Genomic DNA, 12222 nt, shown 5'->3' on the forward strand with positions numbered 1-12222 from the left:
AAATTGTGTAAAGTAGCAAAATGAATTGCATATTATTTTTAAAAGATTCTTAAGAAAATTTAATAGTGTTTTTTAAATTGAGGTCATAATAGTTTATAACATTGTGAAATTTCAGTTGTACAACATTATTTGTCAGTCACCTCTTATATCTGTCCTTTTACGTGTTATGTCCACTCCCAACCCCCTTCCCCTCTCTTAACCACTAACCTGTTTTATTTGTTCATGTGTTTGTTTATCTTCTACGTATGAGTGAAATCGTATGGTATTTATCTTTCTCTGTCTGGCTTATTTCCCTTAACATAATAGCCTCAAGGTCCATCCATGTTGTTGCACATATGACAATTTTGTCTTTTTTTATGGCTGAGTAGTATCCCATTATATATATATATATACCACATCTATATCCAATCATCAGTCGATGGGCATTTGGGTTGCTTCCACATCTTGGCTATTGTGAATAATGCTACATTGAACGTGGGGGTGCATAAGTCTCTTTGAATTGTTGATTTCAAGTTCTTTGGATAAATCCCCAGTAGTGGGATAGCTGAGACATATGGTATTTTTATTTTAATTTTTTTTGGTGAGGAAAATTGATGCCAGTCTTCCTCTTTTTGCTTGAGGAAGATTGTCGCTGAGCTAACATCTGTGCCAGTCCTCCTCTGTTTTGTATAAGGGATGCCACCACATAGGGACTTGATGAGCGGTGTGTAGGTCAATGCCCAGGATCCGAACCTGGGCTTCTGAAGTGGAGCGTGCAACTTAACCACTATGCCACTGGGCCAGCCCTATTTTAGTTTTTTGAGAAATCTTCATGCTGTTTTCCATAGTGGCTGCACCAGTTTGCGTTGCCACCAGCAATGTATGAGGGTTCCTTTTTCTCCACACCCTCTCCAAGATTTGTTGTTTTTTGTCTTGGTGATTATAGCCCTGCTGATAAGTGTAAGGTGATATCTCATTGTGGTTTTGATTTGCATTTCCCTGATGATTAGTGATGTTGAACATCTTTTCATGTGTCTGTTGGCCATCTGTATACCTTCTTTTGAAAAATGTCTGTTCATATCCTCTGCCCATTTTTTGATTTGGTTGTTTGCTTTTTGTTGAGTTGTGTGAGTTCTTTATATGTTTGGGAGATTAACCCCTTGTCAGACGATTTGCAACTATTTTCTCCCAGTTGGTGGGTTGTCTTTTCGTTTTGTTCCTGGTTTCCTTTGCCTTGCAGAAGATCTTTAGTCTGATGAAGTCCCATTTGTTTTATATTTTTCCTTTTGTTTCTCTTGCCTGAATAGACATGATATTTGAAAAGATTCTTCTAAAACTGATGTGAAAGAGTGTACTGCGTATATTTTCTTCTAGGAGTTTTATTGTTTTGCATCTTACCTTCAAATCTTTAATCCATTTTGAGTTCATTTTTGTGTGTGGTGTAAGATAATGGTCTACTTTCATTCTTTTGTGTGTGGCTGTCCAGTGTTCCCAACACCATTTATTGAAGAGATTTACCTTTCTCCATTGGATGTTCTTAGCTCCTTTGTCGAAGATCAGCTGTCCGTAGATGTGTGGGTTTATTATTGGACTCTCAATCCTGTTCCATTGATCTGTGTGTGTGCTTTTGTACCAGTACCACATCTTTTTTTTTTTTAACTTTTTATTGAGATGATAGTTTACAACCTTGTGAAATTTTAGTTGTACACTATTGTTTGTCAGTCGTGTTGTAGGTGCACTTCACCCTTTGTGCCCACCCTCCAACACCCCCTCCTTTCTCCCAGTAACCACTAATCTGTGCTCTTTGTCTACATGTTTAACTTCCACATATGAGTGGAGTCATACAGAGCTTGTCTTTATCTGGCTTATTTCACTTAACATAATACCCTCAAGGTCAGTCCATGTTGTTCTGAATGGTACGATTTTATCCTTTTTTATGGCTGAGTAGTATTCTGTTGTGTATATATGTATATATATATGTGTGTGTGTGTATGTATATATATATATATATATATATATATGCACACACACCATATCTTCTTTTCCAGTCACCAGCTGATGGGCACTTAGGTTGCTTCCATGTCTTGGCTGTTGTAAATAATGCTGCAATGAACATCGGGGTGCATGGGACTTTTGGAACTGCTGATTTCAAGTTCTTTGGATACATACCCAGTAGTTGGATGGCTGGGTCATATGGTATTTCTATATTTAATTTTTAGAGAAATCTCCATACAGTTTTCCATAGTGGCTGCGCCAGTTTGCATTCCCAACAGCAGTGTATGAGGGTTCCTTTTTCTCCACAACCTCTCTAACATTTGTTATTTTTTGTTTTGGTTATTTTAGCCATTCTAACGAGTGTAAGGTGGTATCTTATGTAGTTTTGATTTGCATTTCCCTGATGATCAGTGATGATGAGCATCTTTTCATGTGCCTGTTGGCCATCCATATATCTACTTTGGAGAAGTGTCTGTTCATGTCCTCTGCCCATGTTTTGATCGGGTTGATTGATTTTTTTGTTGTTGAGTTATGTGAGTTCTTTATATAATATGGAGATTAACCCTTTGTTGGATATATGACTTGCAAATATTTTTTCCCAGTTAGTGGGTTGTTTTTTTGTTTCAGTACTGTTTTCCCTTGCCATGAAGAAGCTCTTTAGTCTGATGAAGTCCCATTTGTTTATTTTTTCTATTGTTTCCCTTGTCTGAGAAGACATGGTGTGCGAAAAGATCCTTTTAATACTGATATCAAAGAGTGTACTGCCTATATTTTCTTCCAGAAGCCTTATGGTTTCAGGTCTTACCTTTAGGTCTTTGATCCATATTGAGTTTATTTTTGTGAATGGTGAAAAAGAATGGTCAATTTTCATTCTTTTACATGTGACTGTCTAGTTTTCCCAGCACCATTTGTTGAAGAGACTTTCTTTTCTCCATGGTAGGCCCTCAGCTCCTTTGTTGAAGATTAGCTGTCCACAGATGTGTGGTTTTGTTTCTGGGCTTTCAAATCTGTTCCATTGATCTGTGCACCTGTTTTTGTACCAGTACCATGCTGTTTTGATTACTGTAGCTTTGTAGTATGTTTTAAAGTCAGGGATTATGATGCCTCCAGTCTTGTTCTTTTTTCTCAGGATTTCTTTAGCACTTCGGAGTCTTTTGTTGCCCCATATGAATTTTAGGATTTTTTTTGTTCTATTTCGGTGAAGAGTGTCATTGGGATTCTGATTGGGATTGTATTGAATCTGTAGATTGCTTTAGGTAGTATGGATGTTTTGACTGTTTATTCTTCCAATCCATGTGCATGGAATGTCTTTCCATCTCTTTATGTGGTCATCAGTTTCTTTCAGGAAAGTCTTGTAGTTGTCGTTGTATACGTCTTTCACTTCCATGGTTAAATTTACCCCAAGGTATTTTATTCTGTTTGTTGCAATTGTGAATGGCATTGTGTTCTTGAGTTCTTTTTCTGTTAGTTCGTTGTTAGAATATAGAAATGCTACTGATTTATGTATGTTGGTTTTATACCCTGCAACTTTGCTGTAGCTGTTAATTATTTCTAATAGTTTTCCAATGGATTCTTTGGGGTTTTCTATATATAAGATCATGTCGTCTGCAAACAGTGAGAGTTTCACTTCTTTCCTCCCTATTTGGATTCCTTTTATTTCTTTTTCCTGCCAAATTGCTGTGGCCAACACCTCGAGTACTATGTTGAAGAAGAGTGGTGAGAGTGGACACCCTTCTCTTGTTCCTCTTGTCAGGGGCATGGCGCTCAGTTTTTGCCCATTGAGAATGATGTTGGCTGGTGCGTTCGTCATATATGACCTTTATTATGTTGAGGGAATTTCCTTCTATCCCCATTTTGTTGAGAGTTTTTTTTATCATAAATGGCTGTTGGATCTTGTCAAATGCTTTCTCTGCATCTTTGGAGATGATCATGTGGTTTTTATTCCTCAATTTGTTGATGTGGTGTATCACGTTGATTGATTTGCGGATGTTGAACCATCCCTGTGTCCCTGGTATGAATCCCACTTGATCGTGATGTATGATCCTTTTGATGTATTGATGAATTCGGGTTGCCAAAATTTTGTTGAGACTTTCTTCATCTATGTTCATCAGCAATATTGGCTTGTAGTTCTCCTTTTTTGTGTTGGCCTTGTCAGGCTTTGGTATCAGAGTGATGTTGGCCTTGTATAATGTGTTAGGAAGTGTTCCATCTTCCCTAGTGTTTTGGAATAGCTTGAAAAGGATTGCTATGAAATCCTCTCTGAAAGTTTGGTAGAATTCCCCAGGAAAGCCATCTGCTCTTGGGGTTTTATTCTTTGCGATGCTTTTGATTGCTGCTTTAATCTCTTTCCTTGTGATTGGTCTGTTCAGATTGTCTGCTTCTTCTTGGCTTAGCTTTGGGAGGTTGTAAGAGTCTAAGAATTTATCCATTTCCTCTAGAATATCCATTTTGTTGGCATATAGTTTTTTGTAGTATTTTCTTCTATTCCGCCGTATTTCTGTGGAGTCTGTTGTTATTTCTCATGTTTCATTTCTGATTTTGTTTATTCGAGCTTTCTCTCTCTTTTTCTTTGTAAGTCTGGCTAGGGGTTTGTCAATTTTATCTTCTCAAAGAACCAGCTGTTTGCTTCATTGATCCTTTCTACTACCTTTTTTGTTTCAATAGCATTTATTTCTGCTCTGATTTTTGTTATTTCTCTCCTGCTGTCTTTGGGCTTTGTTTGTTGTTGTTTTTCTAATTCAGTTGGTGTAGTTTGAGATTGTATATTTGGGATTTTTTTTGTTTGTTAAGGTGTGCCTGTATTGCGATGAATTTCCCTCTTAATACAGGTTTTGCTGTATCCCATATGAGTTGCTATGGCATGTTATCATTTTCGTTTGTCTCCAGGTATTTTTTGATTTCTCCTTTAATTTCTTCAATGATCCATTGCTTCTTCAATGGCATGTTGTTTAGTCTCCACATCTTTGTTCCTTTCTCAGCTTTTTTCTTATAATTAATTTCTAGCTTTATAGCATTATGATCAGAGAAGATGCTTGTTATTATTTCAATTTTTTTTAAGCTTATAGAGGCTTGCCTTGTTTCCCAACATATGGTCTATCCTTGAGAATGTTCCATACGCACTTGAGAAGAATGTGTATTCTGCTGTTTTTGAATGGAGTGTTCTATATATGTCTATTAAGTCCAACTGTTTTATCTTTTTGTTTAATTCCACTGTTTCTTTGTTGATTTTCTGTCTTGATGATCTGTCCAATGATGTGAGTGGGGTGTTGAGGTCCCCTACTATTATTGTGTTATTTTCGATAGCTTCTTTTAGATTTGTTAATAATTGCATTATGAATGTTGGTGCTCCTGTGTTGGGTGCATAGATATTTATAAGCGTTATTTCTTCTTGCTGTAGTGTCCCTTTCATCAGTATATATTACCACTCTTTGTCTCTCTTTACCTGCCTCATCTTGAAGTCTACTTTGTGTGATATAAGGATTGCAACACCTGCTTTCTTTTGTTTACCATTAGCTTGGAGTATCGTCTTCCACCCCATCACTCTGAGCCTGTGTTTGTCATTGGAGCTGAGGTGTGTTTCCTGGAGGCAACAAATTGTTGGATCTTGTTCTTAAATCCATTTTGCCACTCTGTGTCTTTTTATTGGAGAGTTCAATACGTTTACATTGAGGGTGATTATTGATGCATGAGGGCTTAATGCTGTCATTATGTCACTCGTTTTCTGGTTTTCCTGCATTTCCTTTGTTTCTCATCCTGTGTGTTTTGGTCTAACCATTGAATTCTGCAGTTTTTTATGCTGTGTTTCTTAGTTTTTTCCTTATTTATTTTTTGTGTCTCTGTTCTGCTTTTTGGTTTAGTGGCTACCCTGAAGTTTGTATTCAGAATTTAATGCATAACATAGTCTATTTTCTGATGGCCTCTTATTGTCTTACTCTAAACTGATTCAGTCCCTTTCCTCCTCCCCTCCCAAGTTATTATTGTCATCTCTTGTTCCAGGTTGTGTTGCGAGTTTGTGGTTAAAATGACAAGATTATCTTTGTTTTTGGTGTTTTCCTTCCCTTTAGCCTAATGCTATGGTTGAATATTTGCTATCCTATGCTGATTACATCTATATGTCTCCCTACTCTGTGTTTTGTGACCCCTTTCTCCCTTTTTTCTTTTTTCAGATATGAGGGCCTTCTTGAGGATTTCTTGTAGGGGGTGTCTTGTGGCTGTGAACTCCCTTAGCTTTTGTTTGGCTCAGAAAGACTTGATTTTTCCCTCATATCTGAAGGATACTTCTGCTGGATAGAGTGTTCTTGGCTGAAGATTTTTATCTTTTAAAGTTTTGAGTATGTCATTCCATTCTCTCCTAGCTTGTAAGGTTTCTGTAGAGAAATCTGCAGAATGTCTGATAGGGGTTCCTTTGTAGGTTATTTTCTTCTGCCTTGCTGCCCTGAGTATTCTTTCTCATTCATTTTTGCCAGTTTTACTACTATATGCTTTGCAGTAGATCTTTGTACATTGTCAAATCTAGGACATCTGAAATCTTCCTCCACACACATTTCCCTCTCATTCCCTAGATTTGGAAAGTTCTCTGCTATTATTTGAACACACTTTCTGCTCCCTTCTCCTCCTCTTCACCTTCTGGGATACCTATAATTCTTAGGCTGCATTTCCTCATTGAGTTGGATATTTCTCAGAGACTTTCTTCATTTATTTTTAGTCTTAGTTCTCTCTCCTCCTCTGTCTGGATCAATTGAACATGTCTGTCTTTGATTATGCTGATTCGCTTCTCTATGGTGTCCACATGAGCTTTCAGGGAATCTGTATTTTGTTTTATCTCTTCCATTATGTCTTCCATCTGTAGTATTTCTGTTGATTCTTCTTTATAGTTTCAATCTCCTGTGAAGTAGCTCCTGAACTCATTAAATTGTTTCTCTATATTCACTTTTACCTTATTGAGTTTTTTGATGATAGCTATTCTGAATTCATTGTCATTTAGATTACTTATTTCAGAGTCCTCAGGACACAATTCTGGGTATTTATTTTTTTCTCTCTGGTCTGGACTTTTGATGAACTGCCTGATGCTGGAAGAACGGGCTTTTCCCATTGTGATATTTTTTGGTTGCAGTTGCAGCCTGTCACCCCTGGATGGGAGTGGATAGCCGCATATTCTGAGCCCTCTGCCTTCAGCTGAGATGGGGCGCTGCGCTGCAGGTGCAGAAGGGCACTTTCTCCTGCATACAGTCCTTGGTTTCCCGATCAGCTCTTGCTATCTTGTCTCCTGCGATCATGGCTTGATGAGGTCACCCCTGTGAAAGCTTTCGCCCCATTGGAGGGCTTCCCTCTAGGCTGCCAGGTGCCTGGGGAGTCCTGGGTGATCCTGAGGACATGCAACTCCTCTCCCGCTGCCTCCCTCATGGAGCCTCCTGTGGCAGTGATCCCAGTCTTTAGGGGAGGGAGCGAAGTTCTCTCTTACCCAGTTACAGCTCCTCTGAAGGGAGCTCTAGCCTCTCTGCCCTCCGTCGTTTGGCTGCTGTGACTCTTCGAGGATTCCTATGCTATTAGGTTATTTTTTGTTGGAATATGGTTGCTCCTTTTTGTTGTATTTTGGAGAGAAGAGAGTCACGGGCAAGCTCACTCTGCCATGATAGTGACGTCACTTGAGTACCGTACTGCTCTGAGTACTATAGTTTTGTAGTATATTTTGAAGTCAGGATTCTGATGCCTCCAACTTTTTTCTTTTTTCTTAGGATTGCTTTAGGCATTCAGGGTCCCTTGTTGCACCATATGAATTTTAGGATTCTTTGCTCTATTTCCGAGAAGAATGTCACTGGGATTTTGATTGGGATTCCATTGAATCTGTAGATTGCTTTAGATAGTGTGGACGTTTTAAGTATGTTTATTCTTCCAATCTCTGTGCATGGAATATCTTTGCATTTCTTTATGTCATCATCAATTTCTTTTAATACTGACTTATTTCAGTGTTTACATCTTTCACTTCCTTGGTTAAATTTATTCCTAGAAATTTTATTCTTTTTGTTGTGATTGTAAATGGGATTGTATTCTTGAGTTCTCTTTCTGTTAGTTCGTTATTAGAGTATAGAAAGCCAACTGATCTTTGCAAGTTGATTTTGTACCCTGCAATTTTGCTATAGTTGATTATTTCTAATAGTTTTCCAATGGATTCTTTAAGGTTTTCCATATATAAAATCATGTCGTCTGCACTCAGTAAGAGTTTTACTTCTTCCTTGCCAACTGGGATACTTTATCTTTCTTTTTCTTGCCTAATTGCTCTGTCCCAAATCTCCAGCTCTATGTTGAATAAGAGTGGGGAGAGTGGGGACCCTTGTCTTGTTCCTCTTCTCAGAGGCTTTTCAGTTTTTCACTGTTGAGTATGATGTTGGCTGTGGGTTTGTTTTATATGGCCTTTATTATGTTTAGGTACTTTCCTTCTATACCCGTTTTATTGAGAGTTTTTTATCATAAATGGTTGTTGGATCTTGTCAAATGCTTTCTCCGCATCTATGGAGATGATCATGTGGTTTTTATTCCTCATTTTGTTGATGTGTATCACATTGATTGATTTGCTGATGTTGAACCATTCCTGCATCCCTGGTATAAATCCTACTTGATCATGGTTTATGTTCCTTTAATGTCTTGCTTTATTCAGTTTGCCAATATTTAGTTGAGAATTTTTGCATCCATGTTCATCAGTGATATTGGCCTGTAATTTTCCTTTAAAGAAAATGTAATGAATTTTAATGAAAACTGTTGACATAGACAAAATGAGAAACATTATACCAAAATCAATTCTAACTTTGTCAGTATAATTCTTATTATTGACTGTTTGTCTTAATGTTTTCAACCCCATAATATGATGTGAAACTATCATATTCTATTTTCTTAAATAATGATTGTACAGGAAAAGAGAATGCATGTGAATTTCCCTATTTATTATTTTAGGTGGTCGTCGGTTTTCTGAGGGTACTTCGGCTGATAGAGAGATTCAGAGAACTTTAATGGAGGTAGGAGTTGGTAAAGGACGTTTAAATGATAAACTGAACGTTGGGTATTTGAAAGTCAAGTCAAGAATAAATACACTTTATTTCAAGTGTGAAATTTGAAACTATTGACAGTAATGAACACATTTCTGTATCACATTCTCTCGTAAGAACATGACTACTGGAAAATAATAGGGTTTTCCACAAAATTCAATTTGATAGACATCTGTACTATTGTATGCTTTTTGAGCAGATCAGCCATTCAGATATTTAAATTGTATATTGTACTTCTTATTGTGAATGTGATTTTGTGCTAGATTTATTAAAAGATTTGAATAACAGACAAGACTGGTGGCAATAAGTGAGTTATAATTACATATGAGGTTGCTCTGAAAGTTACTAGCTCTTTCATCTCTTTATTGCTGAGAGTGAGAGGAAACTAAAATAGTTTTGATAGTTGAAGAAAATGGATGATAGGATATTAGACTGTACATAGTCTTTCTCCACTTTCCCTTTCCGTTCTCTAAATTCTGTGAAAAGGATGGCAAGATCCCAAATACCTTTTCGTACTTCCACAAATAGAAACTAAGTAGGATAGGTAATGCAGTGTCAAATTCTGTCTCATTGATGGTATTTGAAAATGACGTTTCATAAATTATACTGAGCTCAGAAGATATACAGTGTTTAAAAATTAATTGTAGAGTCTCTTAGAAACTTTAACTGCAGTATTTTAAAACAACACAGATACTAATTTTATTCATGTAACTGATATGTTGTCAACTAAGAGATATTTTGGGAAAGAGATAGAAATATTGTCAGGCTAGCTGTATTTTAAAGAGTTTTTTGAATCCAGCTAGGTTTTTCAACATTTGTTCATGAAAACTTTAGGAATCAAAGGAAATATGTTTAGTGTCTCATTTTTTCTATGTATAGTAAATTATTTGAAAATATATTTAAGGGGTTTGTTACCAAATTTGTAGGAAAAACATTCCATCCAGTTATCCTAATATAAGTTTTATGTCTGGCATACCATAAGCACTTTATACATTAGATTTTATTGTTAGTTGTTTTTTTGAAAATAACTGGATGAAAAATATTTGAACATTGGAATTCATCTCTACATAGTTTAGTTCTGTAATTCTTGACTATCAGATGGAAGCCATCAGAATTATTAAAACTACCTGATAGCTATAAAAAATACATACTTAAATAATTTATCTTGGAACTTTGAGGATGGAACATATATTCCTTTATATAAGAGAAAGAAAAAAATAGGATTCCATCAAGTGATCATTCTGAAGACCCCCTATCTATCTGTAGGCAATACATTTCAAGATATTAGGTGTATAAAAGGTGTGTGCTATCTATTTTTTTTTTAATTAATGTTATGATAGATTACAACCTTATGAGATTTCAGTTGTACATTATTGTTAGTCATGTTGTGGGTACACCTCTTCCCCCTTTGTGCTATCTATTTTTTAATGGTTGGGATGTTTTGTAAAATCTGTGATTTTCATTTACAAACATATTCTTAGTTGCTGAATCAAATGGATGGATTTGATACTCTACATAGAGTTAAAATGATCATGGCTACAAACCGTCCAGATACACTGGATCCTGCTTTGCTTCGTCCAGGAAGATTAGATAGGAAAATACGTGAGTTAAGGCTCTGTGCTTGCTGTCCATTTCCTTTTGTGTATGTCCGTTTCTCTTCCCATACCTCCTCTTCACCCCCTACTTTATTTAAAAAACAAAAAACTTGAATGCAAAAGAATTTGTTGTAATTTCTTATTTTCAGATATTGATTTGCCAAACGAGCAAGCAAGATTAGATATATTGAAAATCCATGCAGGTCCCATTACAAAGCATGGTGAAATAGGTAAGGAAATAAGTTATTTTGTATATGTTTACATTTGGTAAGTGAAGCAAAATGCTATTGGATATCACTGATAGCCTACCAAATCTGGTTTTAAATTCAGCTAATGTGTTTTGAGCATCTCCTATATGCTAGGAATTGTTTTAAGTGCTGGGATTATAGCAATGAAGAAAACAGACCAATTCTTGCCTTTACTGAACTTCCTTACGTTCTTGTCAAGAAAGACAAGTAAAGTAAGTAAGATATATAGTATATTAATGGTGAAAAGTGCTATGGAGAAAAATAAAACAAGAGAAGGGGAGTTGATAATGCTAGGAGCAAGCATGAATATGTACATTTTTAAATGGAGGCTGGGAGGGGGAAACACAGGGAAGGCCCTACCAAGGTTATATTTAAGCAGTGACCTGCGGAGGTGAAGCAACTAGATGGGGATATTTGGGTGAAAATCATGCAGCAGGAGCAGCAAGTAAGAAGGCTTTGAAGTAGGTGCATGCCTGGAACATTCTAGGAGCAGCAAGAAGCCAGCATGTCTGTGGCAGAGTAAACAGAGTAGTAGTAGCAAGTGAAATCATAGAAGTAATTGGGAGCAGATTGTGTAGAACCTTATTGAGGCCATTGTGTAAGAATTTTGGCTTTTATTTTTAGTAATATGGATGCCATTGGAGGAGTGTGAGCAGAGGAATTTGCTTTTTTTATTTTTTAACTTTTTATTATAAAAAATTAAAAATACATAAAAGTAGAGATAAAAGTATAATGAAATTCCATCCCCAGGTACTCATCTCCCAGCTTCAATAATTATTAAGTCTTGGCCAATCTTATTTCAACTGTAATCTGTCCCACCTCCTACCTTCCCTCTGGATTTTTTAAAAGGAAATCCCAGATATTATCATCATTTCATCTGAAAATATTTCAAAATTCACTGCTGTTAAATAAGATCATTCTGGCTGCATGTAGAAGGACAAGGATAGAAGCAAGAGGATCAGGTAGGAGGTTATTTCAGTAATCCAGGCAAAAGATGGTGGTGGCGTGGTCCAGGATGGTACTAAAGTTTTTTAAAATAATGAGATTCTGGATATATTTTGAAAATAGAAGTAACAAGACTTGCTAGTGAATTGGATGTGAGGTGTGAGCTAAACAGAAGGACCAGGGAAGACTTAAGCTTTTGACTCATGTACCTGGAAGGATAGAGTTGCCATCAATAAAAATGGGGGAAGGCTGGAAAGATAAGGTTTTAAAGGTAGAATAAGGAATTCAATTCTGGATATATTAAGTTTGAGATGCCAATTAGATATCCAAATAGAGGTGTTGATTAGTAATTCTGTATGCATCCATAGCTCATTGGGGTGGTCTATGCTAGAGACATAAATGTAGATAATAGCAACATAA

The 12222-nt window shown here is 36.5% G+C and overlaps 1 protein-coding gene across 2 annotated transcripts in view; it reads left to right on the forward strand.

Annotated features, from left to right (window-relative positions):
- Positions 1–12222, forward strand: part of PSMC6 (proteasome 26S subunit, ATPase 6) — a 77634-nt gene that overhangs the window by 59176 nt on the left and 6236 nt on the right. For both annotated transcript variants that reach the window (XM_070593072.1, XM_070593073.1), the window contains exons 12-14: positions 8923–8984; positions 10496–10616; positions 10759–10839. In XM_070593072.1, the coding sequence (XP_070449173.1) occupies positions 8923–8984; positions 10496–10616; positions 10759–10839 (264 nt within the window). The remainder of the gene's footprint in view (positions 1–8922; positions 8985–10495; positions 10617–10758; positions 10840–12222) is intronic.

The sequence above is a fragment of the Equus przewalskii genome, chromosome 25 (assembly GCF_037783145.1).
Source record: "Equus przewalskii isolate Varuska chromosome 25, EquPr2, whole genome shotgun sequence".
Lineage (NCBI taxonomy): Eukaryota > Metazoa > Chordata > Mammalia > Perissodactyla > Equidae > Equus > Equus przewalskii.